Source organism: Caretta caretta, chromosome 2 (genome assembly GCF_965140235.1).
Source record: "Caretta caretta isolate rCarCar2 chromosome 2, rCarCar1.hap1, whole genome shotgun sequence".
NCBI classification, from domain to species: Eukaryota; Metazoa; Chordata; order Testudines; family Cheloniidae; genus Caretta; species Caretta caretta.
Genome location: NC_134207.1, coordinates 39107646 through 39134323, shown reverse-complemented (window position 1 = coordinate 39134323; position 26678 = coordinate 39107646). Strand labels below are relative to the sequence as shown.

At 42.3% G+C, this 26678-nt stretch overlaps 1 protein-coding gene across 6 annotated transcripts in view; it reads right to left on the bottom strand.

The window, feature by feature from the left end:
- RNF19A (ring finger protein 19A, RBR E3 ubiquitin protein ligase) overlaps nucleotides 1-26678 on the bottom strand; it is an 89244-nt gene that overhangs the window by 6855 nt on the left and 55711 nt on the right. For all 6 annotated transcript variants that reach the window (XM_048841358.2, XM_048841356.2, XM_048841357.2 and 3 more), the window contains 5 exons: nucleotides 15919-16127; nucleotides 13147-13291; nucleotides 12201-12363; nucleotides 3949-4063; nucleotides 1161-1322 (listed from right to left, as the gene is read on the bottom strand). In XM_048841358.2, coding sequence (XP_048697315.1) covers nucleotides 1161-1322; nucleotides 3949-4063; nucleotides 12201-12363; nucleotides 13147-13291; nucleotides 15919-16127 — 794 coding nt within the window. The remainder of the gene's footprint in view (nucleotides 1-1160; nucleotides 1323-3948; nucleotides 4064-12200; nucleotides 12364-13146; nucleotides 13292-15918; nucleotides 16128-26678) is intronic.

Below are 26678 nucleotides of genomic sequence, written 5' to 3'. Positions count from 1 at the left end.
TAAAAAACAGATTTATAAAATTCAAGAAAGCAGCAGCAGAACGATATCTGACAGGATGTTTTTCCCTATTAGGCTATGTCTACACTACAGAACTTACAGCGGCATAGCTATACCACCACAACTGTAAGGGTATCCGTGTAGCTGCTCTTTGCTGGCATAATTAAACTACCCCCAGCAAGCAGCACTAGGTCTGTCAGCAGGAGAGCCTCTCCTGCTGACAGTGCTGTGCACACCAGCACTTTTGTCAGCGAAACTTATGTTGGTTGGGGTGTGTTTTTTCACACCCCTGAACAACAGAAGTTTTACCAATAAAAGGGGTAGTGTAGACAAAGCCTTAGAGACGAAGAGATGAAAACCAACAGCTTCATCTTATCTCGCTCCTTTCAGCTTGGGGGAGGACATACCCAGAAGTCAGCACTTGATTAGAACAAGTGAGAGGAGATGTTTGCATCACTTCTTTGAATTTGCACTATGGGAACTAACTATTCGAGAAGGGACACAAGCCTTTGTTCTCTCTCATCTGGGATCACTGCATCCAGTGATTACCAAGTGCCCCAGTGATTACCAAGAAGCTCCATTCAAGTGTCCACTCACACAGATCAATGATCAGGGCCTAAAAAATTAAAATGTGCTTGTTTTGACTAAAACGCTCATTCTTAAATTGTTATTTCTGAGGGAGTGGATGGTACAAAGGGAATGGTAATGGTAATGCAATAGAATGCTTTTCACCTCTAAGTCACCTATTTGCATTCAGCTTAGATCAAGAGTGAGAAAGCGGTTACCCTCTGATGGCTCTTTGGTGATCTTTTTCACTTAATGCACTATTGGAAGGCACTCAGGTATTACAGTGATGAGGGTTGATTAACAACCTACACAGAACAGAACATAAGACAGAAGGGTAGTGGGCTCAGTCCACATCCCAGGCACCTGTAGTTCAAAAAACATCATGGCACAGAAACAACTACCCTTATTGCTGGAGATGGGTCCTTTAACATGCAGTTTAGGCACATAGGTAAGGCAGCATGAGGCGACTTGCACTGTTGTTACCTGCACTGTAGCTCTTCTGCAAAGAAAGATCTTCAGTGTCCTAGGCTTTCAAATGTAGCAACTATTACAAAACACTAAATTTACAGGAAAAAAAAAAAATTGAATTCTCTTACCTACTGCTGCATTTGTTCCACCAACATTTATATCATTTTCATCATCAAATTCTATCCTGACACCCTTTCCATTGCCTGCAGACACCCCACAGCCTCCACTGCGACAGAGGGAGATTGGAACAACTCCATACACATAAGCCAACATAATAGGAACACCAATGCCTACAAAGGAAAATATAGAGCTTTTCATTCAATATCATTATTTGCTTCAGCACCTTTTATTAAACTATCCCAGGTTTTGTAACTATATTATTTAATAATGCACAGTTAAAATAAATCTACAGAAGAAGAGAAAGGAATTAAGAAAATATATGGTTTTCAAGTGAGATTTAAGAACAGATGGCAAATCACTAAGGTGGAGTGAAACATGAAAGCTGTTCCAGATAGCAAAAGAGGAGGGAACTGGAGTGGCATTGACCCATATACCCTATTAAGCCTCAACTGAAAGCACAAGGGGGACGCATTGCATGCATGTGGATCAATGGGCACTGCTATGAAAACTTTCTGACTCCAGCACATAGCGTGCATGTGCACTGCCCTTTTGGCATCATCATGCAAAGAAGGTTCTCCTACCAACAATGGGAGACAAAGAGGAGTATAGTATAGTATAGGATGAGTAGACATGTACACTATGTCCATTACCAATATATATATTACACTTATCGGATTTAATAAGCTTTGTTAAAGGGTATTAAAAACTTTTCTGACGTGAGAGAATGGAACTATTTCAAGTATCTTTAAAACCAGAAATGCCTACTACTGCCAGTGTAATTAAGGGCTTGATCCTGCTCCTACTGAAGTCAGAGAAAGCTTTGCTACTGACTTCAACGGAGGTAAGATCGGCCCTTAAGAAAGTGTCATTATGGGGTTTATGTATCTCAGTTTACAAATGAAAAAAGAGAAAACTGATGAGCAAAGCCAGTGAAACGTGTAGTAAAAAGGCAGTCTGGGCTAGGCTACACTCATACAAACAGAGCATCTTTTCCCACACACTGTAGGGGCTAATCATTTGGCCCAAGATCTCTAACACTATGCACTAGACTATTCTGCTGTTTTGCTGGTGGAAGCCTGTGAAAGGTGCAGTAAAATGGCAGGCTGTGCCAGGCCAAACTGACCCATATGGAGCAAAGCAGCTGCAATACAGATGAATACAGAGGCTCTTCAGTCTGCCCTAAAAGGAAGGTCAATAGGTTCCAATTACTGAAAATCCAATTCACTGGAAACTCACACTCAGGATCTCTACTGTGGAGAGCAGTGTGCCTCAAGCTACTCTCTCGAAGGCAAAGTAAACTAAGGTAAGAGTGTGGTGGTGCAGCAGGCCCAAAGAGGCAACCGAAAGTAAAAGGAGTAAGTAAAAAAAAAAGTAAAAGGAGTGGGGAAAAAAACCCTGCTGTTACCTCTGTGAAGGAGTAATGAAGAGCTGTAACCCATGAGTGAAGTCCAGGCCAATGGATGCCTAAGTAGAAGAAAGATTTTTTTTCCCTCCCAACTGCTAGCCCTGCAAACCTGTATTGGGATCTGAGACACAAACTGGGTTCCTTTTTCCCCTATACAGCCAAAGGTACCATTGATTGTATTATTAATTATTATTATTAATAATAATGTTTATTACAGTAGTGCCTAAGGGCCAATCAAGACTGGGGCCCCATTATGCTAGGCACTGCACAAACACAGAGTAGACAGTCCTTGCCCTGAAGAGTTTACAACCTAAACAAATAAGACAGGCACAGGTTGGGTGGAAGGGGTAGTACACGCAAGCAGAGTGAACAATGTGATGGCAGCAAACAGCATTCCACGATATTTGTTTTGTTTGTTGGGTGGATTTACTTGGGGGGATGGGGGGAAAGAGGAAGCTAGATGGAAAGAAAAGGGAAGGGAAGTGAGATGGACAGAGTGGGGCAGAAGACAGTAAGAGGGCAGGTATGGAGTGAGGCTGGGATGAAGAGACTGTGGCAAAGGTAGGGGGAGGGTTGGAGCAGAAAGCCAATAAGCAAAAGGCAGAGGAAGTCCATACAGAACTGTAGAGAGAGACAGTTCTGTCCAGAAGTCCCTGCTTTGGCTGCTTCTGCTCCTACTGGCTGGAGTTTCCGGCTGGCTCCTCTCTGCAGTTTCCCCTCCTCTCATGGAGGAATAGCTGTTGGGTGGGAGGGCAATAAGGCTGTAGCCATGCCCAGTACCCACAGAATTAGGGGCGTCTCTCCTACACAGCTCTGGTTCAGGAATATGCTGAGGGTGACACCAGCTGCAACCCTACTTTTCTTCAATGCAAACCTCAGTGAGAGAAGGAAAGAACCCAATTTGTCTCCCGAAGACCAAACTTGAGCTTGCAGTGTCAGATATTAAAGAATTATTAAAAAATTTCAAAATTCCAAATTGAGCAAATTTGCTCTGGAATCACTGGCACACACATAAGGACCCCATGGTGCCATTTTTAGAGTACCTTTTAAAAGCAGTTTTAAATTATATTTTCTTTTTAAAGAAAAAATGTTAGATTATGAAAATCTGAAAACAAGTTCAACATGAAAATTACAAGATTAAAGAAGTTTTTTATAATTTTTCATTTAGATGCAGCCTCTCTAACGTCTTGACACTGGTCTCTGCTCCAGTGCAATTTACAGTGTAATCTGGGGCAAACCTCAACTTTTTTATCCCTCCATTTCCATATCTATAAAATGAAGCTAATACCTCCTAATTCACTGAGGGTCATTTATTAATGAGAGTCTGTACAAGTCTTCTCAAATGCTTGGTTGCAAGGTACTACTCTCATGCAGTGGTGGTATTTGCTTACCTACAGTTACTGCAGCTACAACTGGAGAAACTATTACAGACAAGGTTACACCACCTGCAATAGCCAAGTTCCGTTTGTGTTTCGAAATGTCTTTGCCTTCATATCGATTGTGGATCTTGAGGGAAGAAGAAAGAGGAGGGTTTCAGGATACATTGCACATAACATAATGTAAATAGTTTTGGCTCTGTTCTGCTATAGAGCAGTCTGTTGTGTGCTCTCAGCTAGAGACTATACACTATTAATTAAAATCCTTATATACTCCTTAAAAGTTAGCCTCTCAAAGAAGGACATTAAATAATACATCTTTCTTAGTGATTTTACATTAATTTATACAATTTAAAAAAAGAAAGCGTAAGTACTAGAAGTCCCTATAATCCCCATGCGTGACATTCCACAGGGTACTATCCAGATGGATGAACAGCTGCATCCCCTTAATTCTCCAACCTGGGGTGCCTTTTACACTACTTCGCTATGAAAGCGACCACTCGTGGTCTGCCCACACACAGCTTCTAGCCTGTAAATCACTCCCAGCTATACTGTATGAGTGCTATAGCCAGCCACCAATGAATTACACTGCAGGGCAATACCAGCAAACTCCCAGTCCCACACTTTCCCCCAAAAATGTGTGTTTTGTACTGCGCAACACCCTCCTGGACAATACAAGCTCATATAAAACCCATAATTTCATTAATCGAAAATTATATGCACAAATCTTGTCATCCAAACTGAAGTTTCCCAAAGTCTTCAGTTCAAACAAACACTGGTTTAGATAAAACAATGAAAAAAGTTTATTAATTACAGGAAGATTTTAAGTGATTACAAGTAATGAGGCATAAAAGTCAGAATCTTACTTAACAAGCTAAGTGAATTCAAAGCAAAAGGTCTCTCTCACCATGTTCTAGCAGTCTTACTGGCTGAATCTTTCAGCCAGGATTCCACACCCCCCGCCCCCAATGATGCTTCCTTTGTCCTTCAAGTGTTGTTGATGCCATGAGTAGAGATGAAGGGAGAAATGATCTGGGGCTTCTGTTCCCCATTCTTTATACTTTTCTTAGAAAATCATCTCCAGCTTAGGCTCAGGAGACAGAAAGTCTGTGGGATGGAAACTTCCAGCTGTTTGGGGTTTTTTGGGTTTTTTTTTGCCAAGATGTAAATTCCTTGCCACACTCTTTTTCCTGCCAAAGAATGGCTGTTTATCCAGGTGATAGTCTATTTGATTTTGTTGATACGTGGCTGAGGCATCAGTTTGCCTTTTGTTTTTGAGGAACAGGTTTGTGCTGGCTTCTCTAAACTTAGAATATGTCTGAATAACATCATACAGTAGAATCTTCTAAGTTTGCATATAATGTTGCCACACATTTTACCAGGACATTAATGATCAGCAAATTATAAGTTTTCAAATGATATCTCACAAGGCGTACTTTTACAAAACTATGATAAATTTTGTACAAAGGGGTGAACACACAGACGGGTCATATCTCCCCTCTTGCAATGTCATCCACATATGCTCTTGCAAAGTTCTGTAAATCATTTAACACTTCATTCACCACACTCCGGAACATGGCCCCAGCATTAATTAAACCAAACAGTAACATTGAGAATTCAGAGTCTGTATCAGGGATGAAAGCAAATTTTTTCTGTGCATCATCATTCAAAGGGATATTCACTATGACTCATGCCAATACTGCTGTTAAGATTTCTAAATTTCACCCTATACACTTCAGGGGTGATTTGAAATCTTTGTAAAACAGATTCTTTAAATTAAGAATACATCACAGCTTCCTGAACTGGCAGTTCATTAAATACATTCAAAAATTTACCAGACAGTTATGCAACCATTGTGGGGATTTTCTTGTCCTCAGGAATCTTATGAATTTCACATAGATTTTCAAAAGTGGTTAAGTATTCCTTAGTGCAGTCTGTCTTTCTGTATGTAGGACACAGCTGGTCCCAGCCATGGATTCCTCAAGTGATGGGAGATGTTGGTGACTCTGGGATCTTCCCATGCTTTTCTATCAGCTCCAGATTATATTTCCTCTCCTTCTCCTCAAATTCTTGTCTCAGCTCCATAGCTCGCTTAAGGGGTTCAGCTTCCTGTTCATTAAGCTCCGTCGCTCTTCTATGGGTGGCTTCTTCAGCTTCCCATGCAGCAGCTGCTTCTTTCAGTCTCATCTCTGCTTTCCACATTCGGTACGGCCGTTCTCTCTTCTTCTGCTGCCTCCACTCTAGCCAGCTTCAACTTTGTAATTGTTTCACTTTTGCTCATTTTTATACTTCACCGTTTCCATTTCCCTTACCTGAAATAAGCAAACAGAAAACAACGAACTATGCCTCCTTGGACTGTTTCTAGCCACCACACATGAGACTAACTTAAAATTGCTGTACCAGTGCTTAAAATGTAAACTTCACTCAAAACAACAAGCTGTGCAGGTACCCTGCTCCTTGCTGCGCCACTCAGGCATCCCTAGGGTACAATCTGGACTGAGACAGCTGTGTCCCCTCAATTCTCCAACCTGAGGTGCCTTTTACACTGCTTTGCTGTGAGAGCAACTACTCCTGGTTTGCCCACACATAGCCACTAGCATGTAAATCACTTCCAGCTACACAGTATGAGTGCTATAACCAGCCACTCATCAATTATACTGCAGGGCAACACCAGCAAACTCTTGTCCCAGACTTCCCCCTAGAAATGTGCGTCTTCTACAGCCCAGCACCCTTCTGGACAATACAAGCTCATATAAAGTCCATCATTTCATTAATAGAAAATTATTAAGGCTGTCAAGTGATTAAAAAAATTAATTGCGATTAATCACGCTATTAAACAATAAGAGAATACCATTTATTTAAACATTTTTGGGTGTCTTCTACATTTTCAAATATATTGATTTTAATTACAACACAGAATACAAAGTGTACAGTGCTCACTTTATATTTATTTTTATACAAATATTTGCACTGTAAAAAACAAAAGAAATAGTGTTTTTCAATTCACCTAATACAAGTACTGTCGTGCAATCTCTTTATTGCGAAAGTTGAACTTATAAATGTAAAATTATGTACAAAAATATCCTGCATTCAAAAACAAAACAATGTAAAACTTTAGCGCCTACAAGTCCACTCAGTCCTACTTCTTATTCTGCCAGTTACTCAGACAAACAAGTCTGTTTACATTTGCAGGAGATAATGTTGCCTGCTTCTTGTTTACGTCACCTGAAAGTGAGAACAGGTGTTTGCATGGCACTGTTGTAGCTGGTATTGCAAGATATTTACATGCCAGATGCGGTAAAGATTCATATGTCCCTTCATGCTTCGACCACCATTCCAGATGACGGGTTCTGCTTGATAACGATCCAAAGCAGTGAAGACCAACAGATGTTCATTTTCATCATCTGAGTCAGATGCCATAAACAGAAGATTGATTTTCTTTTTTGGTGATTCAGGTTCTGTAGTTTCTGCATCAGAGTGTTGCTCTTTTAAGACTTCTGAAAGCATGCTCCACACCTCATCCCTTTCAGATTTTGGAAGGCACTTCAGATTTTTAAACCTTGGGTCAAGTGCTGTAGCTATCTTTAGAAATATCACATTGGTACTTTCTTTGGGTTTTGTCAAATCTGCAGTGAAAGTATTCTTAAAACAAACAACATGCACTGGGTCATCATCTGAGACTGCTAAAACATTAAGTAAATGGCAGAATGAGGGTAAAACAGAACAGAAGACACAATTCTCCCCTTGAGGAGTTTAGTCACAAATTTAATTAATGCATTTTTTTTCTTAAACGAGCATCATCAGCATAGAAGCATGTCCTTTGGAATGGTGGCCGAAGCATGAAGGGGCATATGAATGTTCAGCATATCCGGTATGTAAATACTTTGCAATGCCTACTACAAAAGTGCAATGCAAACATCTGTTCTCACTGTCAGGTGACACTGTAAATAAGAAAGAGGCAGGATTACCTCCTGTAAATGTAAACAAACTCTTAGTGATTGGCTGAACAAAAAGTAGGACTGAGTGTACTTGTAGAATCTAAAGTTTTACATTGCTTTGTTTTTGAGTGCAGTTATGTAACAACAACAACAAAATCTACATTTGTAAGTTGTATTTTCATGATAGAGATTGCACTATAGTATTTGTTTGAGCTGAACTGAAAAATATTTTTTATTTATCATTTTTACATGCAAATATTTGTAACAAAAATAATATAAAGTGAGTAACATACACTTTGTATTCTCTGTTGTGATTAAAATCAATATATTTGAAAAAGTAGAAAAATATCCACAAATGTTTAATAAATTTCAACTGGTATTCTATTGTTTAACAGTGCAATTAAAATTACAATTAATTTTTTTAATCGTGATTAATTTTTTGAGATAACCATGTGAGTTAACTGCGATTAATTAAACAGTCCTCAAATTTATGCAGACGAATCTTGTTATCCCTAATGAAGTTTCCCAAACACTTCAATCCAAACACACACTAGTTTAGATAAAACAATAAAACAAATTTAACAGAATACAGAAAGGTAGATTTTAAGTGATTACAACTAGTGAGGCATAAAGTCAGAATTGGTTACAATGAAATAAAAAGTAAAAACACAACTAATACCTAACTTAACAAGCTAAGTGAATTCAAAGCAAAAGGTCTCTTCTTACTACTGGAGTCTTACTGGCTGAATCTTTCAGCCAGGATCCCTCCCCAGTCCAATGATGCTTTCTTTGTCCTTCAAGTGTTGTTGATACCATGAGTAGAGATGAAAGGAGAGACAATTTGGGGCTTCTGTTCCCCATTCTTTGTACTTTTCGTAGAAAATCATCTCCAGCTGAGGTTCATGAGACAGAAAGTCCATGGGATGGAAACTTCCAGCTTTCTTTTTTTGGCCAACATGTAAAATCCTTGCTTACACCCTTTTTCCTGCCAAAGAACGGCCGCTTGATCAGGGGATATTCCATTTGATTTTGTTGATACCTGGCTGGGGCATCAGTTTGCATTTGAGGAACAAGTTACCAGAAATAGGCACAAACTGGGAATATGCCTCAGTAATGTCATACAGTAGAATCTTATAACTTTACATACAATGCTGCCACACATATTTTACCAGGACAGTAGTGGTCAGCAAATTATGAGTTTTCAAATGATATCTCACGAGGAATACTTTGTATAAAATTATCATAGTCCTGTAAGAGGGGTGAACAGACTGCCACACCATGTATTCTTTGCCTTTTATATATATTATTTTTGTAGCTGCAATCAACTTAAAAAAGGAGGGATAAATCACTGTTTCTTCCTTTCAATCACCTTTATTAAATATTAAGCAATGGCAAAATCTTGTTAAGTTAATAACTTATTTTTCCATATAGTTTTAATAAAGTAGGACATGAGAAGGGGTTTCAGCAGCGTAGCCTTTACCAAGGTTCAACTGAGAAGGAGGAGGGCAGGAATTGTTCCAGTGCCCTTGTCCCCACTTGAGAAGAGTTTGAAGGCAGAGGTAGTTAAGCCCTATGGGTCTTACTGCTCTCTTACCTATGTGGGGTTTGCAGGGCCAAACCCCTTATTTATGGTCTGCTCCCCTTAGGACTTCAGAAATTTGCCAGGCCAAATTGCTTGTCTGCAGCAAATCTTACATGAATTTGCAAAGTCTTGGTGACCACTGTTGCACAAAACTTGGCTAGCAAGCCCTCTCCATAGCTCTTAGGGTCAGGAATTAGACGTGGACTCAAAGGCTACGTCTACACTACAGCACCTTGGTGCAGCTGCTCCGCTGCAGCGCTTGTGGCGGAGATGCTCTAAGACGATAGGAGAGAGCTCTCCCTTTGGCTCAGTAACTCCTGCCTCCACTAGAGACAGTAGCTGTGTCAGTGGGAGAAGCTCTTTCACCGACATAGCACTGTCCACACCAGTGCTTAGATCGGTATAACTTCCGTTGCTCAGGAGTGTGGATTAGTCACATCCCAGAGCAACGTAAGTTATTCTGAAGTAACTTACAGTGTGGACAAGGTCATAGACTAAGGTCAGAAGGGACCAGACCATCACGATCATCCAGTCTGACCTCCTGCACGTTGCAGGCCACAGAACCCACCCACCCACTCCTGTGATAGACCCATAACCTTTGGCCAAGTTACTTAAGCCCTCAAATCATGATCTGAAGACTTCAAGTTACAGAGAATCCACTATTTACATGAGTTTAAACCTGCAAGTGACCCTACCCCCTCCCAGAGTCTATGCCAATCTGAGTCAGGAGAAGATTTCTTCACAATCTCAAACAGGGCGATCAGTTAAGACCCTGTGCATGTGGGTAAGACCCAGCAGCCAGACACCTGGGAAAGAATTCTCTGTAGTAACTCAGAGCTTTCCCCATCTAGTGTCCCATCACTGGCTGTTGGAAATATTTGCTGCTAGAAGTCACAGATCAGCTACGTGCTATTGTAGGGAGTCCCATCATACCATCCCACTCAGTAAACTTATCAAGCTCAGTCTTAAAGTCAGTTAGGTATTTTGCCTCTACTGCTCCCCATAGAAGGCTGTTCCAGAACTTCACTCCTCTGATAGTTAGAAACCTTCTTCTAATTTGAAGCCTAAACGTGTTGATCACCAGTTTATAGCCATTTGTTCTTGTGCCCACACTGATGCTTAACTTAAGTAACTCCTCTTCCCTCCCCGGTATTTATCCCTCTGACATATTTTTAGAGAGCAATCATATCTCCCCAAAGCCTGCTTTTGGTTAGGCTAAACAAGCCAAGCTCTTGGAGTTTCTTCTCATAAGGTAGGCTTTCCATTCCTCAGATCATCCTCGTAGCCTCTATCTGCACCTGTTCCAATTTGAATTCATCTTTCTTAAACATGGGAGAGACAGTATTCCAGATGAGGGCTCACCAGTGCCTTGTATAATGGTACTAACACTTCCCTATTGCTCTTGGAAATAAGCCGTCCCTTTTTTGATGTTACTCTTCAGGTTAGGCTGTGATGTAAAGGGACAATACTTCTCTACCTCAAAGGGCTGTTGTAAAGGTCAATTCATTTATATATGTGTGGTGCTTAGGTGATCTGGGTGTTATAAGAACAAAGAGAGAGAGGGAGAAGCTATTAGTAATTTGTATGTAAATTCAACTATCGCTATTGTTCTTCTCTTTTGCTAGGACCCAGCAAGCGTGCTAAAACATGAGGGAATAGTGTGGATTATTTTTTTAAGCAACAGTAGCAGAAAGTGAGAAAATTTACTGGAGAGAACGGACTGAAAAAGGAGGGGCCTGGCAGAGATGAATCTCCACAACTCCAGACCAGCATCAGAACGGGGGCAGAGGCAAAGGAAAGGAATGCTAATTTCTTGGAGCACCAAGAGGCAGACTGGCAGATGCAAGCGTGGACTAGTCAATGGCACCACGAGTTCAAGTTGATAAAACAACATAAAATAACCTGAGGATTTAAGAAGTTCAGGATAGCGTAACTCAAGTGAAAGATCTGGCATCTTAACACTTCAAAAAACAGCATTTCAAAGGTCTTTGGATAACTTACTTTTTGACCCTGAATTACAAAACTTGGAAAAGATAGAACAAACACACAAGAATAATTTTATCTGCTATTTGTTATTTGCTTTGCACTAGTACTCCTAGTAGTAGTCCTTATTGCTGGAGGAAAGATACCAACTACTTACTGGTTAATGTGTTAATTCCTTGTCTATTCCCACATCAACAAAAAACACTGCGTTTAGCTGTGGATAGTTGCACTTGGTGATCAGTAAATGTATATACCCTAGTAACTTAATGAATTTGGAAGCCACTAAGTACAAACACAGAAATGTGTGGGCATATGCATATGTATATAGCAGGATTTTCAACTAATATGTCAACGGATTCTTTCTTGCTCGAGATCCAAAGGGAAAAGCTAAGAATTTTTTTTTTTTTTTTTAACCACCTTTTCCTCTTCTATTGTCCAGATCTGAGTAGGGTTAGGGAGGTTGGAAACTCAGGACTTTTAAAAATCAGGCCACTTATTTAGGTGCCTAAGTAAGGATTTATAGGCCAAATTATAGGAATCAATTTTTAAATATTTTGGCCTTTGTGTGTGCAAACGGAAGAGCCACATTTTGAAAAACATGGCCCCTCACAAATAAAATGAGGATGCTAACCATTTTTAAAGTTATGGCTGAACCTATTTGGGAAGGAATAGTGAACAGAGCCAACTGAAAGTACACCAGTGTACATGATCAAGAGTGTTGCATTTCAAAACAGAAGCAAGGTAAGCAGCACAGTGCACTTTACCTTACGCCCCACATACACAGGGATTCCAATAATCATAGCAGGAATAGCAATGCCGGCTATTAAAGCAATTCCTACTGGAGCTCCAACAAGTGTTCCCAGTTGCCACAGTATCTTCTTCTTACGGCTCCACGGTTTCTTTCCCCAAAATGTACAACCTGATGGACTAATAGAAATGAATTGTAAACAAACACAAACAACTGCTTAGAAATGAGCCAATGATAAGTTACTTTAAGACATGACAATATCTAATAAAATTCATGTTACACCGATGGTGACTGAGTGTTTAAAAACTATTTCTTCAGACCTTTCAGATGCTCCAATGTCCTTTGAAATGCACTATGAATCATACCACATAATGTCTTGTGCTGCTCAGTGCTAACACAAGTTATCACTTTCACATGGAAACTATAACTTCCAGTTATATCAAGTTAACACTCGAAATAAATAATCAGCACTAGAACTGCAGTAAAAGTAGCTATTGTGAACATCTACACCATTTCATTCATTTGGTCACACTAAGTATGTGCTGCATCCACCTTTCTGAGCTTGAAACAAAGTGAGAGAACATTTGATTTTTATTTTCTGAAATAAGATGAAGTGACTATTTTAAGGACCTAAATGAAAAAAATATATTGAATTTCTCATACGTAAACACTAGAGGATAATTCTCTACTCTGCTGAGACACAAGACAGCCTTTGGTTGACTGGACAACCTGGCCCTAGATATTTTAACACAGAACATTTATTCATCCAAGCAGAACTTTAAATCAGTCTGCACTAGTATAAACACTCCAGTCACTCCTGAAGTTAAACAAGAAGTCAAAACAGGGAAAAGCAAAGTAACGAAAAATCAGGAAACAGGATGTAGGTAAAATTCTGAATGTATAAAATGAGAAAATATTTGTCTCAGATAATCTATAGCTATAAAGATTTTTCCTAAACATACCTTAAATAATGCAAATCCGAGATCTCTTTCATGCATAGCCAACAGAATTCACAACCACATACAGCACAAGTCATGTGGTTGCAGCTTCCATCATTCATTTTTATTATGTAAGCAGCACAACGCGGGCATGGCTTTATATCATCAGCTGTTTAAAATGAAACATGAAGATCATACTATTTCTATGAAAAAGTGAAATTTATCTAAATGCAGACAAGAAATACTTATGAGATTTGACTGATCACAGTAGTTCTGACACAGACATATCTAAATCTTATTTATAAACATGCTTTACTAAATCCTTAATTGCAGGTGGTTTTTAAGTCATGACCCTTTCAAACTATCAATAAACTAGAACTAATCACAACAAATTAAAATATATCACATTTAGATACATCAATAGCTTCACACACACACACACACACACAGATTTTCAAAGTCAATAAAACGTAAGTTAGATATTAAACAGACAAAATAATAAACATGAATGATGACAGGCAGTCTTTGCATATAATCCTCTCCACATTTCATACTTCTGTAATCTTCACTCCTGAGTCCTAACCCTTATTTCTTCCTCACACTTAATATGCATTTCACCTTCAATATTCCATATTTTTTGTTCTCTTTTTCACTCCTCTGCTCTTAACTCCGCTCCATGGCCTCCCCTTAATGGCTCTTTCTCCCCAAACCAGATAAATTTATATTTGTTACAGAAAACAGACAAATCAAAATCTTTGTAATACTATTAACTGAGCTTAATACTGAAAATATCGCTAAGGGTTTATTTCTGTCACTGACAAGTTTAAAAATGAAAGTTTCCCAAAGAGTAACCTTAATGATAGGAAAGACAAGAAATGGCATACTGACAAGACTCTTTCTGTTGCAATTTCTGGACTATTTCCCAGACTGCTACTCTGATTCTGAATTACAGGACAAGCAATTCACCATAGCAACATAAATCACCCCCTGTGTAGCAACATTAGTTATGTAAAGCACGCCCCACTGATTAGCTGGTCAGAAATAACTTGGTGGTGCAGAAGAAAGGTGCAGTCCAGTAGGCTTTCGATGGAGAAAATGGGGCAGTGGAAAACTCCTGCCGATTCCCTCTGCTGGAGACCATGCCTAGCATGGGAGAGTCTGCCACAAGTGTAGAGTCAGCAGAACCAGCTCCTACACCAGAGGTGGGCAAACTACGGCCCGCGGGACGGACCGTCCTGTTGGCCGGGGAGACTAGCCCCTGGCCCCTTCCCTGCTGTCCCCCCTCCCCCGCAGCCTCAGCTCACTGGGCCGCCAGCGACGGTGTGGCTGGCTCCCGCTGGGCGGTGCACCTGCCAGTCCTGATGCTCTGAGCAGCATGGTAAGCAGGGGAGTTGGATAAGGGGCAGGGGGTCCTGGGGGGAAGTCAGGGGACAGGGAGCAGGGGGCGGTTGGATAGGCGTGGGAGTCCTGGGGGGCCTGCGAGGAGGTGGGGAGGTGGATAGGAGTCAGGGCAGTCAGGAGACAGGGAGCGTTGGATAGGGGGTGGGGTCTCAGGGGGGGCAGTTGTAGGGACAGAGGGTCCTGGGAGGGGGCAGTCAGGGGACAAGGAGCAGGGGGGGTTGAATGGGTGGGAGGTCCTGAGGGGGGCAGTCAGGGGGCAGAGGCCAGGCTGTTTGGGGATGCACAGCCTTCCCACCTTGCCCTCCACACTGTTTCGGAAACCCAATATGGCCCTCAGGCCAAAAAGTTTGCCCACCCCTGTCCTACACCATCCTCCCCACAGACCGTGATGCACAGGAAGAGGCAGTGACAAAAGTATGGTGCATGCTATCGATTCCCAACTGGCATGTAATCTCTAGGGGACCAGATGCATACTGTACAAGTTAGAGCTGCCCCTAGGCTAGGGTTAGGTCAGAGAATCAGGGAGACATAACTGGACACAAAACGCAGGAGAGAATCTTTCCCCCCATATGTCTAATTAGTCCAGTCAGAGAGAAGAGTCGGTTGGGGAAGAGATAAACGAGCAAGAGAGTTTAATTTGACAAAGTGTGCGTCAGACAAAACAGGCAACTCTTGGCGATACCAAATCATTGCTCCACTGATTAGTCAAACCTTCCTTTTACTCAGTTACAGTCGCAATAGACTAAATTTTCACATGTCTGAGTTATTTGATTTCTGGCTGGCCAATGCAGAAGCACTTTATTGACAAGCAGAAATTACCTTGATATATCCCTCATGTAGAGTAACAGTTTGTGCATTCTTATACGGGGTGTGGGTATTGGGTAAATCAATCATCATTTTGCTTTTTCAGGTCTATTTACACCAGTATTCTAAACCTTGTCAAAATTCCACCCACTGGGAAAAATATTGCGTTTCAGCTGTGGAAGCTGTGCAGTTGGGAGGAGAGTGGTTCCAGCCAGCCAGCAGTGTTTCAAGAATACGTGGCTGCAAGTTCACTGAAGATTATACTTCTAAACTATAAAACAACTCAAGATTTAAAAACCCTAAAAAGGCTTGTAACAATTGAAGCCACCAGCACTACACCCTCATGATTTTACCATTACTGAAAACCAAAAGTTTCCCATATTAGGAAAAAAAAAAACAAACAGCACTTTTTTTTTTAAAGTTAATCTAAAGTTGTATTAATGTTTTATGGTTCTGAAACTGGTACCAAAAAAAAGAAAGAAAGAATGAGTGTTGGAGCTAATGAAGTCACCACATATTTCTTTCTTTGGTAATACTAATCATGTAACTGTACTCGTAAGACATTCTACAGAGACACACGATCATACATACCTGCTGCTCCGGACTCCTGGCTGTAACTAATAGATGAAGAACGAATTGTTCTCAGGCGTAGACTATGGGCTCTTTCCTGGCGAGCAGCATCACAGGTCTGGTTTGGATGCCAAATCTGTTTACAGTGGTAGCAGAACTCAGTGCCACAGCCTTCACGCCCACAGGTAAGTTTGGGGCAGCTGGCGCAGCCAAAAGCAATCACAGCATATCTTAAATGATCAAAGGGGCAGGAGAAAGATTTTTGTTAATACAAAAACAATATCTATAGACCAACTAGTAGGGCAACAGCACAAGCAGCTTACACATGTTCTGTTGTACTGGGGAAGAATGGGGCCCCTAGCCACGGCCACCCCACCCACCGACTCAGATCCAAAATTGTGCCGAGCACACACCTCCAGGGGCACGAAGACAGATGCAGAGTGACTTCTCCCCCTGCCATGTAGGTTTGGGGGAAAACTGCAGGGAGGAGCTAGCCAGAAACTAAAGCTGTCAGAACGCTCCTTCCTCTATCCTTTGTGTTATCTATTGACAGTCTAAGCTCTTTGGGGCAGGGACTGTGTACTCCTCTATTTGTACGGTGCCTATCAGAACTGGTCCCCAATCTCAGTTGGTCCCTAAGCACTAAAATAAACAAACATGATTTATAATTCAGTGATTCAGTATGGCATAGTCCCCTGTAGCAATCACTTCTTGGGGAAAAAGTAAAGTCAATACTCCAGCATGTCTGACACACTGATGCAACACCTACAAACATGAAATGATAAATTGTCTTTTTGGATATCTATTAAGTGTCTTAAGAACACAAGCTAAATGTCTAAAAACAGGTTTTCTTTTAGGGGCAAATATGTGCTGGGGTTAGGAATTAGAGGACAAAGCACAGATTTTTAAAGGTATCTAGGTATTGCTGCACTCAGCATTATAACCCCTAACTGATGTAGGAGCCAAAATGGGACTTAAGACTAAGTGCCTAAACCCCCTCTGAAAATGAGACTGGCTCCTAAATCAGTCTAAATACCTTTAAAAATCCAGGCCTGAGAGCATACCCAAGTGTTACAACAGAATTTTAAAACGGCAAATCCCATGTGACCTCATTCCCACCTCTCTGTGCACACCAAATCACATATTCAGGGCCTTTTGCATCCAGGAGACATGGGATCTGGGTTTGCCTCTAAGAATTTCCATAAGTTGCAGTTACAACACGTAAAGATTAAGTTACTGGGAAACTTTACTGATTGTCCATTTGCCTATAGTTTCTTATGGAAAACAAAACATTCACATGAGTGTAATTACCAGAAATAGTTATTTGACCATTTTAAAAACTAAAGATTAGCACAGCATTTGAGTGGATTAGTCTTTTCAGCATGCATATTATACAGCATTTGTTTACAGCAAAATTACCTTCATACTACCACAAAACCAAATAAAGAACAGCCTAGAGAGGTCTAATGGAAGCACAACATGTGCTGCCACAAAGAACATCCAAGTTCAGATGTCTTGCCCAGTCCCTTACTCCTAGGTTGATGAAGATAAAGAGTATGGGAGAAACAGCACGTTCAGAAAAAGATGCACAGCAAATTGCTGTTTTGCTAATCCACTCAAAAAAGTTTATAGTGTTGTGTTTCAGGTTTCACAGAGAGTATGTTTCCTCTGATACTACTGTGTTGCAAAGGGGATCACTGTGACACAGCATGCATAAGATTAGAAGGATGGGGGAAAGGAAAGTGAAGCCCTTGGGCTCCTCAAGTGGCTCTGAGGAAGGAAAAAGAAGTATACATTAAACCGTTAAGGGGGGAAAAAATCTTCATGCTGGCATGGAAATGTTAACATTCAACATTTTCAAATGTAATTAGTGATTTTGGTTCTCTCCATTTTTAAGGGCTATCCTGAGACACCTTAAAGGAGCCTGGCTTTTCAGAGGACTGGTACCAACACCAACCTCAAATTGGGCACCCATAGTCAATAGTCTTTACTGAAAATCTTAGTCAATGATTTTACATTTATAGAGCACTGTCAACACTTAGACACTGTGGCAATGGGCACCACAGAAAAAACAAGGAGAGACAGATGTTTAATTCAGAAATTAGTTCACATAGTACTGAAAAAGTAACATTTGAGGCTGAATATGATGGCAGGTGATTAACATTACAAAAACAACAATAGTATAAGACAGGAGGGGTAAAATTTTTAATAGCGCTTAAGTGACTTAGGAAGCTATGTCCCATTTTCAAAAGTGCCTGAGTCACTTAGGCACCTATATGATCAAGGGGCTTTTGAAAATGTTACCCAAAGTGAATAATATTGTACCTAACTGAAATTTGTGAAGTTTACAGAGAAGATGCTATGATGAGATTGCCTACAACTGCATGTGGCCACCTGCAACTGCTTGTAGCAAATATTCCCAATGACCAGAGACAAGACAGTAGATGGGGAGGGCTCTGAAGGGATGTCTACCCAGAAAAGAAAAATCATGGTTGACCTGTGCCAGCCAAATTGGAACTGCAGGGCTCTGGCTGCAGGGCTGTTTCATGGATGTGTAGAATTCTGGAGCTCTGCGACCCTCCCACTACACAGAGTCCTAGAGCTTGGACTCTACCCCAAGCCAAGAATTCTATACGGCAATGAAACGACTCTGCAGCCCGAGCCCCGTGAGCCCAAGCCGGCTGGCACACATTAACCGTGGGTTTTAATTTGCTGTGCAGACATGCTCTGAGTTACTCAGAGCATTCCTTCCCAAGTGTCTGGGTGGTGGGTCTTGCTGACATGCTCAGGGTCTAACTGACCATGGAGGAGGAACACACGTACAGTGGCCCTGAATTGTGGCACATCTCACAGCAATAACTAATTTGAGAAAAATAAACCTTCAATTTTATCTATGTACTTTGCATGTTAATACTTTTCAGTTTGTCAAAGCACAGATCTAGAAGAGAATGCCTAGTGCTGCACCATGCAACAGTTAAAGCATATGTTTGTTCATCTGGAGATTGTGTATTTCTTTAAGAATTTATTCTTGAAATTATTTTATCCAATACCAAAATAGCTGTGGAGCACCTAGCAGTCATCCCCCTTAATTTTTAATTTACAAGCATTCAATAAAGATGTTCTTACTGTACATGAAAATGGCACACAAGTATCTGTAAAGTATTTGTATATTACACAGACACACAAAACTATGAAATGAACATTAAGGTTGCAAAGTGTACTCAAAAGTTAGGAAGTGAAAGAATTAAGATTGCCCAGAAAACCTTAATTTGACTCCTTTGTGCATAGGTAGGTATTATGATACAGTCTTTAATTACACGATCACATACTATTTTTCCAAAGACCCATCTTACTCAGTGCACAGAATGGATGGTGCTCACTTAATGAGCAGCTATTCAATATTTTGTGTTACCCTCATATTTCAATGTGTGGACCCTGGCCTTAATTTATTGCACACTGTTCAAACCCTGCTATGAAAGACAGAATTAAGTTCCTCATGGGCTTTTCTGTGGTGCCTATTACTATAGTATGAGTGCTTCACAAACACCAATCAATTTATCTTCACAATACACAAGAGGTGAAGGGGTGATATTATCCACATTTTACGGATGGGGAATGGAGGCAAAGAGATTAAGGTCAAGACATCCACTAAATTTGGATGCCCAATTTGAGATTCCCAGGGCCTGAATTTTCAGAGTATTTAGCATTAAATAGTATTTAATTTGCTCAAAGCACAGCTCCCACTGATTTTAGCTTTAGCTTTGAGTGGTCACCACTTCTGCAAATCAGACCCTGGGGTATCAACTTGGGCACCAAAAAATGAGGAACATACCACTAGTGACCACCTGTAAAAAAGGATGGTTTAAGTGATTTGCCCAGCATCTCATAGAAAGTCTAGCAGTGGCAGGGATTCAGCTAAAACCCCTCACTTCATTCACTACACATCTTCCAACTTTTTCAACAAATGAGGCAGGAGTCCAACAGACAACACACTTTATTACACAACCCTGATCCATCCCCAGAGCAGGTCCATCCTGCACTGAATGCAGCACACTGAATGTGGAAAAAAAATAGTCTTTAATTATACGATCACTTACTATCACAATCCATTAATTCTGGCATTTCCGAACTTTTGAGTGCTTTACAATGCAACCTTAATAATGTCCTTTTAACAGTTTATTGTGCAAAATTTCCCAATTTAAAAAAAAAAGCAAACTGAAAAAACAAATTCCATCATCTAGCACTATACTGCCACCCACTCGAGCCATCAGCAAGACTGCCTACAACTCGGTCACCTGAGCTGAGTAACTGATAGCAATAATAGGCTGCCATTCTGCAAGTGGACCAGCACTAGAGGGCAACGGTGCACCGTTGGCTTCGCAGGTATGTGCGGACATCAGAAAAAGGCTGAAATCTCTGGTCCCATTTCAGGCTCTGAATGGGAGTGTACTCTTCTAGTGGGCGGACCTCTTCTGCTTCTTCCCCCCAAGCTTGAACCCTTTGCCCTGCCCCAACCCTCTCTTACAGCTCCCACCCACCATGGCTCCTTATCTCAGTCCTGTTTTCCTTCTCTAGTCAATCTCAATCTCCACTCCTCCTGCTTCTCATCCCAATCCCTTTGTCCAATCAGTCCCACTCTTCCATTCTGGATTTGCTGTATAAGTCCCAGTGTCCCCCTCACGCCCAGTTTCTCCCCTTCCCTACATCTGGCCCCAGCTTCCCCCCACCCCTTCTCAAGTCTTTGTGGATCTGTATCTCTTGTCCTCGCTCCCCTGCAATTGGCCCCCAGGCCTAGTCTCCCTTTTAGTTCCCTCATCCAATCTCGGTCTTCTGCCCACACCCTCTCCTTGGTTCACAGATTCCAAGGCCAGAAGGGACCTCTCTGGATCATCTAGTCCGACCTCCTGGATAACACAGGCCATAGGACTTTCTTGATCAGTTCCTTGTCCCAATCCCCCCACTTCCTGCCTTCTTGTCCCAGTCCCTGCTCAGACAATCCCATTCTCTCCCTGCACCCCAACTCATTGTCAGAACTGCCTTCTGTTCCCTCTCACACACTCATTCCTACTATCAGTCTCCTTCTCCAGCCAGTCCCAGTCTTGCCCTTTCTCCCAGCTCTTCATCCAATCTGTGCTGCTCCCCAAGCTCCCACCCAATTTTCCTCCCTGGCTCCCCAATCCCAGTTTTCCTGATCCCCAGTCTCCTTGCCCAATCAGTTCTCCTCTCACCTGCCGGCTCACAGTCCCAGCCTCCCCACCCAGTCAGTCCCAATTTCTCTCCCTACCTCCAGCCCCAGTCTCACTAGACTCCTTTTCCAAATCTAGTCTTTACCGCTATACTGGTCCACCTTGTTTCTCCTCTGCATTTCACTGGGACTGCTTACTCCTCCTGCTGCCTGGGGGCCACCAAAGTGGAGGAGGTCCAGCACTGAGACAACAGGAAAGTCAGGTCCAGTGCCTGGACCTTATCCCTGCCCAGAGCAGCTGGGATCAACCATTTCAAGGAAGTCTGTTGCCCTGGGCTGTAGCATGTTCAGTTGCTGTGTGGGGATGGCACAAGTGCCATCTGGTTAGCACAAGATGAGCTATGCTGGACCATGTAAGGATGCAATCTTTGGAAATTTTAGCAGTTAAACTCGAGAACGTATCTACAGAGTATGTGTAAAATGCAATTTTTAAAAGGATGACTTGGCCAAAATTTGGGAGATTTTTACTTGGATAGCAAAAGGCACATCTCTAACACAAAAGGTCACCCTGCCTCCCTTCTGTCAAATTTCAAGTTCCTGCTCCAAAGCATGGGCGATATTAAAAGATTCTGAAAGAAAAGGTCACCAGATTTTTTTCTCAGAAATGGCTGAACTGTTTTGGCTGATATTTTCTACAAATATTCTACCAGAGGCAGACACCCAGCATGGAAAGTTCTTTCCCAAATGGTAGAAATTTGATAAAAGTTATAAGCCACTGAAAACAGGATCTTATAATGAAAATTGTCAGGCAAACCTACCAGGTAGGGCTATAGCACAACCTATAAAACACACAAACTTAGGTAGGCTCAAAAGATACTGTATTCTTATTAAAAAACTATTAGAAAAACATATGAAAACATTCAGCACTACAAAAAGTGTATGTGCCAAAGTACTGTAAATTTGTCTGACTAGTTATGTTTCATGCTAATTTTGTTTATACTGATGTGTTCCTAAGAGACAGTGTGAACACCCTTAATGTTTGTGTTTTCAAATGGCACTTCTCAGTTAAAATTTATGCTTTTTTTTTTTTTAATAAAACTCACTGTTGATACAAATTTAAAGTGACAGAATTAATTAGAAACTCCAAATGGAAAATACCCCGATTAAATTTGCAAACCAAGTATGTTTTTCTAAAATATACTTAAATTCCAAAATTAGGTTGTTTATTAAAAGAGAGTTTATACAGAATGTAACAAAAGTTTTTGTAACACTAAAAAATGAAAATAGTTTGTTTGGATGTACGCATTCCCCTACAACCATAACACCATGGTAGTGCAGGATAACAAAAATGTGAAGCTACTCTATTCTTTCTTCATACTGAGTGAAGTACAGAATATAAAGTAATAGGTATCAGATTTAACAATTTTTTGTTTTAATTTGCTAAGTTTTTATCATGCAAGCAAATTTTAAATCAATGATTGTACTTAATTGAAAAAAATAAAAGATACAAGCACAGAAGAAACTCCCTAACTTGCAGTAGTGACTGAGAAACTATCACAAAACTGGACAATCAAAAGGGGAAGGAATGAAGGGGACGAAACAAAAAAGCAAGATCTTTTAAAAGAAACTTGCCTACCCTAAAAATTTTTTGTAAAACTTCCAACTACTGGGAGCTCTGGTATAAATAAGGCTCCTATAGCTAGATCCATTTACCACTGTGTCTATAAAACCTACTTTTCAACAGACTTAAACCAACAATGGATTATAAGAGTTGATGAAGACCTACCTACCCTAGGATTCTGATTTTACAAACATTTATACATGTGCTTAGCTTTAAGCACATACTGACAGGTTTCAGAGCAGCAGCTGTGTTAGTCTGTATTCGCAGAAAGAAAAGGAGTACTTGTGGCACCTTAGAGACTAAACAATTTATTTGAGCATAAGTGAAGTGATCTGTAGCTCATGAAAGCTTATGCTCAAATAAATTGGTTAGTCTCTAAGGTGCCACAAGTACTCCTTTTCTTTTTAAGCACATAAGAATTCCTATTCAAGTCAATGGCACTACCCACACATTTAAATTTAAGCATACACATAAATATTTGCAGGATCAGGGCCTAGAATTCCTACCAGAGGAATTTTATGGCAACATTTTATATTCACTTATGGTATGTCCTATTTTACTTATTTTGTCATATTACTATTTGTTATCCTTATCCTTCCTTGCTCCTTCCTGCACCCTTCTTCCCCTCCTGTTTATAAGCCCAGAATGTTGTGCCATTTAGACTTTAAATTATAGCTCTTTGGGTCAATGAAAATGTCTTCGCCCTGTGAGGTACCTACAGCATTTTACAAGAAGTGCTCAATAAATAAATTTTGTGAATTAGCAAATCAATCAAGGATACATCACAAAATGAGATCATCCACCCCCCTGCTCTCTATCCCCTGACCGCCTCCAGACTCCCTCCCCTAACTGACCCCCACCGCCCCATCCACCCCACCCTCCTTCCTGACTGCCCCCCCCGGGACCCCTGCCCCATCCATCCACCCCTTCTCCCAGACCGCCCCGGGACCCCCACCCCAACTGCCCCCCACTGCCCCATCCAACCCCCCCCCCCCGTTGACTGCCCCCCCGGGACCCCTGCCCCCATTCATACCCCCTGTTCCCTGCCCTCTGACCGCCCTGACCCCTATCCACAACCCAGCCCCTGACCGCCCCCCAAAATCCCCTGCCCTCTATCCAACCCCCCCCGCTCCCTGCCCCCTTAACGCAGGGTCAGGCTACGGCTCTGCAGCTGCGCTGCCCCAGGAGCTCACCGCCCCACCACCCAGAGCACTGCACTGGTGGCGCAGTGAGCTGAGGCTGTGGGGGAGGGGCTGGGGGCTAGCCTCCTGGGCCAGGAGCTCAGGGGCCAGGCAGGACGGTCCCGTGGGCCGGATGTGGCATGTGGGCTGTAGTTCGCCCACCTCTGATTTAAACAATAGATTCAAAGTTTAGGCAAACTTCTTCTGGTACTAAACAGGATCAAACTAGAGGGAGTGAGGGCCCGAGCTGTGGTGCGAGCTCTGGGGTGGGGCCAGAGATGAGGGGCTTAGGGTGCAGGAAGGGGCTCAGGGCTCCAGTGGTGGTGCAAACTCTGGAGTGGGGCCAGGGATGAAGGGTTTGGCTCAGGTCTGGGGCTGGGGGTGAGGGCTCCGACTGGGGATGCCAGGGATGAGGGGTTTGGGATGCGGGGGGGGGGGGGCCTCAGGGCTGGGGCCAAGGGCTTTGGATTGCGGGAGGGGGCGTGGGTTCTGCAAGGGAGTTCCCAGCTGGAGCAGGGGGTTGGGGCACAGGAGGGGGTGAGGGATGCCAATCTTTAAAAAAGGGAAGAAGGAGGATCCTGGGAACTACAGGCCAGTCAGCCTCACCTCAGTCCCTGGAAAAATCATGGAGCAGGTCCTCAAAGAATCAATCCTGAAGCACTTGCATGAGAGGAAAGTGATCAGGAACAGCCAGCATGGATTCACCAAGGGAAGGTCATGCCTGACTAATCTAATCGCCTTTTATGATGAGATTACTGGTTCTGTGGATGAAGGGAAAGCAGTGGATGTATTGTTTCTTGACTTTAGCAAAGCTTTTGACACGGTCTCCCACAGTATTCTTGTCAGCAAGTTAAGGAAGTATGGGCTGGATGAATGGACTATGAGGTGGGTAGAAAGCTGGCTAGATTGTCGGGCTCAACGGGTAGTGATCAATGGCTCCATGTCTAGTTGGCAGCCGGTATCAAGTGGAGTGCCCCAAGGGTCGGTCCTGGGGCCGGTTTTGTTCAATATCTTCATAAATGATCTGGAGGATGGTGTGGATTGCACTCTCAGCAAATTTGCGGATGATACTAAACTGGGAGGAGTGGTAGATACGCTGGAGGGGAGGGATAGGATACAGAAGGACCTAGACAAATTGGAGGATTGGGCCAAAAGAAATCTGATGAGGTTCAATAAGGATAAGTGCAGGGTCCTGCACTTAGGACGGAAGAACCCAATGCACAGCTACAGACTAGGGACCGAATGGCTAGGCAGCAGTTCTGCGGAAAAGGACCTAGGGGTGACAGTGGACGAGAAGCTGGATATGAGTCAGCAGTGTGCCCTTGTTGCCAAGAAGGCCAATGGCATTTTGGGATGTATAAGTAGGGGCATAGCGAGCAGATCGAGGGACGTGATCGTTCCCCTCTATTCGACATTGGTGAGGCCTCATCTGGAGTACTGTGTCCAGTTTTGGGCCCCACACTTCAAGAAGGATGTGGATAAATTGGAGAGAGTCCAGCGAAGGGCAACAAAAATGATTAGGGGTCTGGAACACATGAGTTATGAGGAGAGGCTGAGGGAGCTGGGATTGTTTAGCCTGCAGAAGAGAAGAATGAGGGGGGATTTGATAGCTGCTTTCAACTACCTGAAAGGGGGTTCCAAAGAGGATGGCTCTAGACTGTTCTCAATGGTAGCAGATGACAGAACGAGGAGTAATGGTCTCAAGTTGCAGTGGGGGAGGTTTAGATTGGATATTAGGAAAAACTTTTTCACTAAGAGGGTGGTGAAACACTGGAATGCGTTACCTAGGGAGGTGGTAGAATCTCCTTCCTTAGAGGTTTTTAAGGTCAGGCTTGACAAAGCCCTGGCTGGGATGATTTAACTGGGAATTGGTCCTGCTTCGAGCAGGGGGTTGGACTAGATGACCTTCTGGGGTCCCTTCCAACCCTGATATTCTATGATTCTATGATACAGGCTCTGGGTGGTGCTTATCTAAGGCGACTCCCGGAAGCGGCTGGTATATCCCTGCGACCACTAGTCACAGGGGTGTCTAGGAGGCTCCACACACTACCCTTGCCCACAGATTCCCAGCCATTGGGAGCTGCGGAGCTGGCGCTTGGTGTGGGGACAGTGCACAGAGCCTCCCTGGCCAGCGCTGTGCCTACTGGCTGCAGGGACATCTGAGCCGCTTCAGGGAGCCGCAGAGGCAAGGAGCTTCCCTTAGCCCTGATGAACCGCTGACCAGACTTTTAAGAGCAGTGAGGGTCCCTTTTTGAGCAGTTGTTCCGGTTGAAAACTGGATGCCTGGCAACCCGAACAACAGCGGGTATATCTCACAACCAACAGCAAGTTGACTGTTGTCTGCAGGTGAAGAGAACTAGAATTAAAAAGACTTTACAAGCAGATTTCTCAGGGTGTTTTTCTTTTATATTAGATATCAATAATGCTTTTTAGCCTATATTTAACTCAGTAAATTAATTTGCTGGAAGTACTTACCGTAACTTGTAAAAAAAAAAAAAAATACTATAACCATTTGATCTCACTACCACAACAAATGAATTATCACAGTTTTACAGTCACCCTTCACCACAATATCTGAGTGTCTTACACATAAAATCAGAAGCAATAGCAATGTCCCTAGTGTACCTGATAGAGTCTCTAGCACGTCTCCCTTTCTGGGGTCAGAACTCTGGTTGGAGTAGGGTTTTTTTGGAAGGTTTGTTTGTTTGTTTGTTTGTTTGGCTTTATTTTATTTTTTTAAAGGAATTCTGCTTCCCCCCCAGCTGCTGGCACTTGAAGTGCCAGTGCTTTAAGG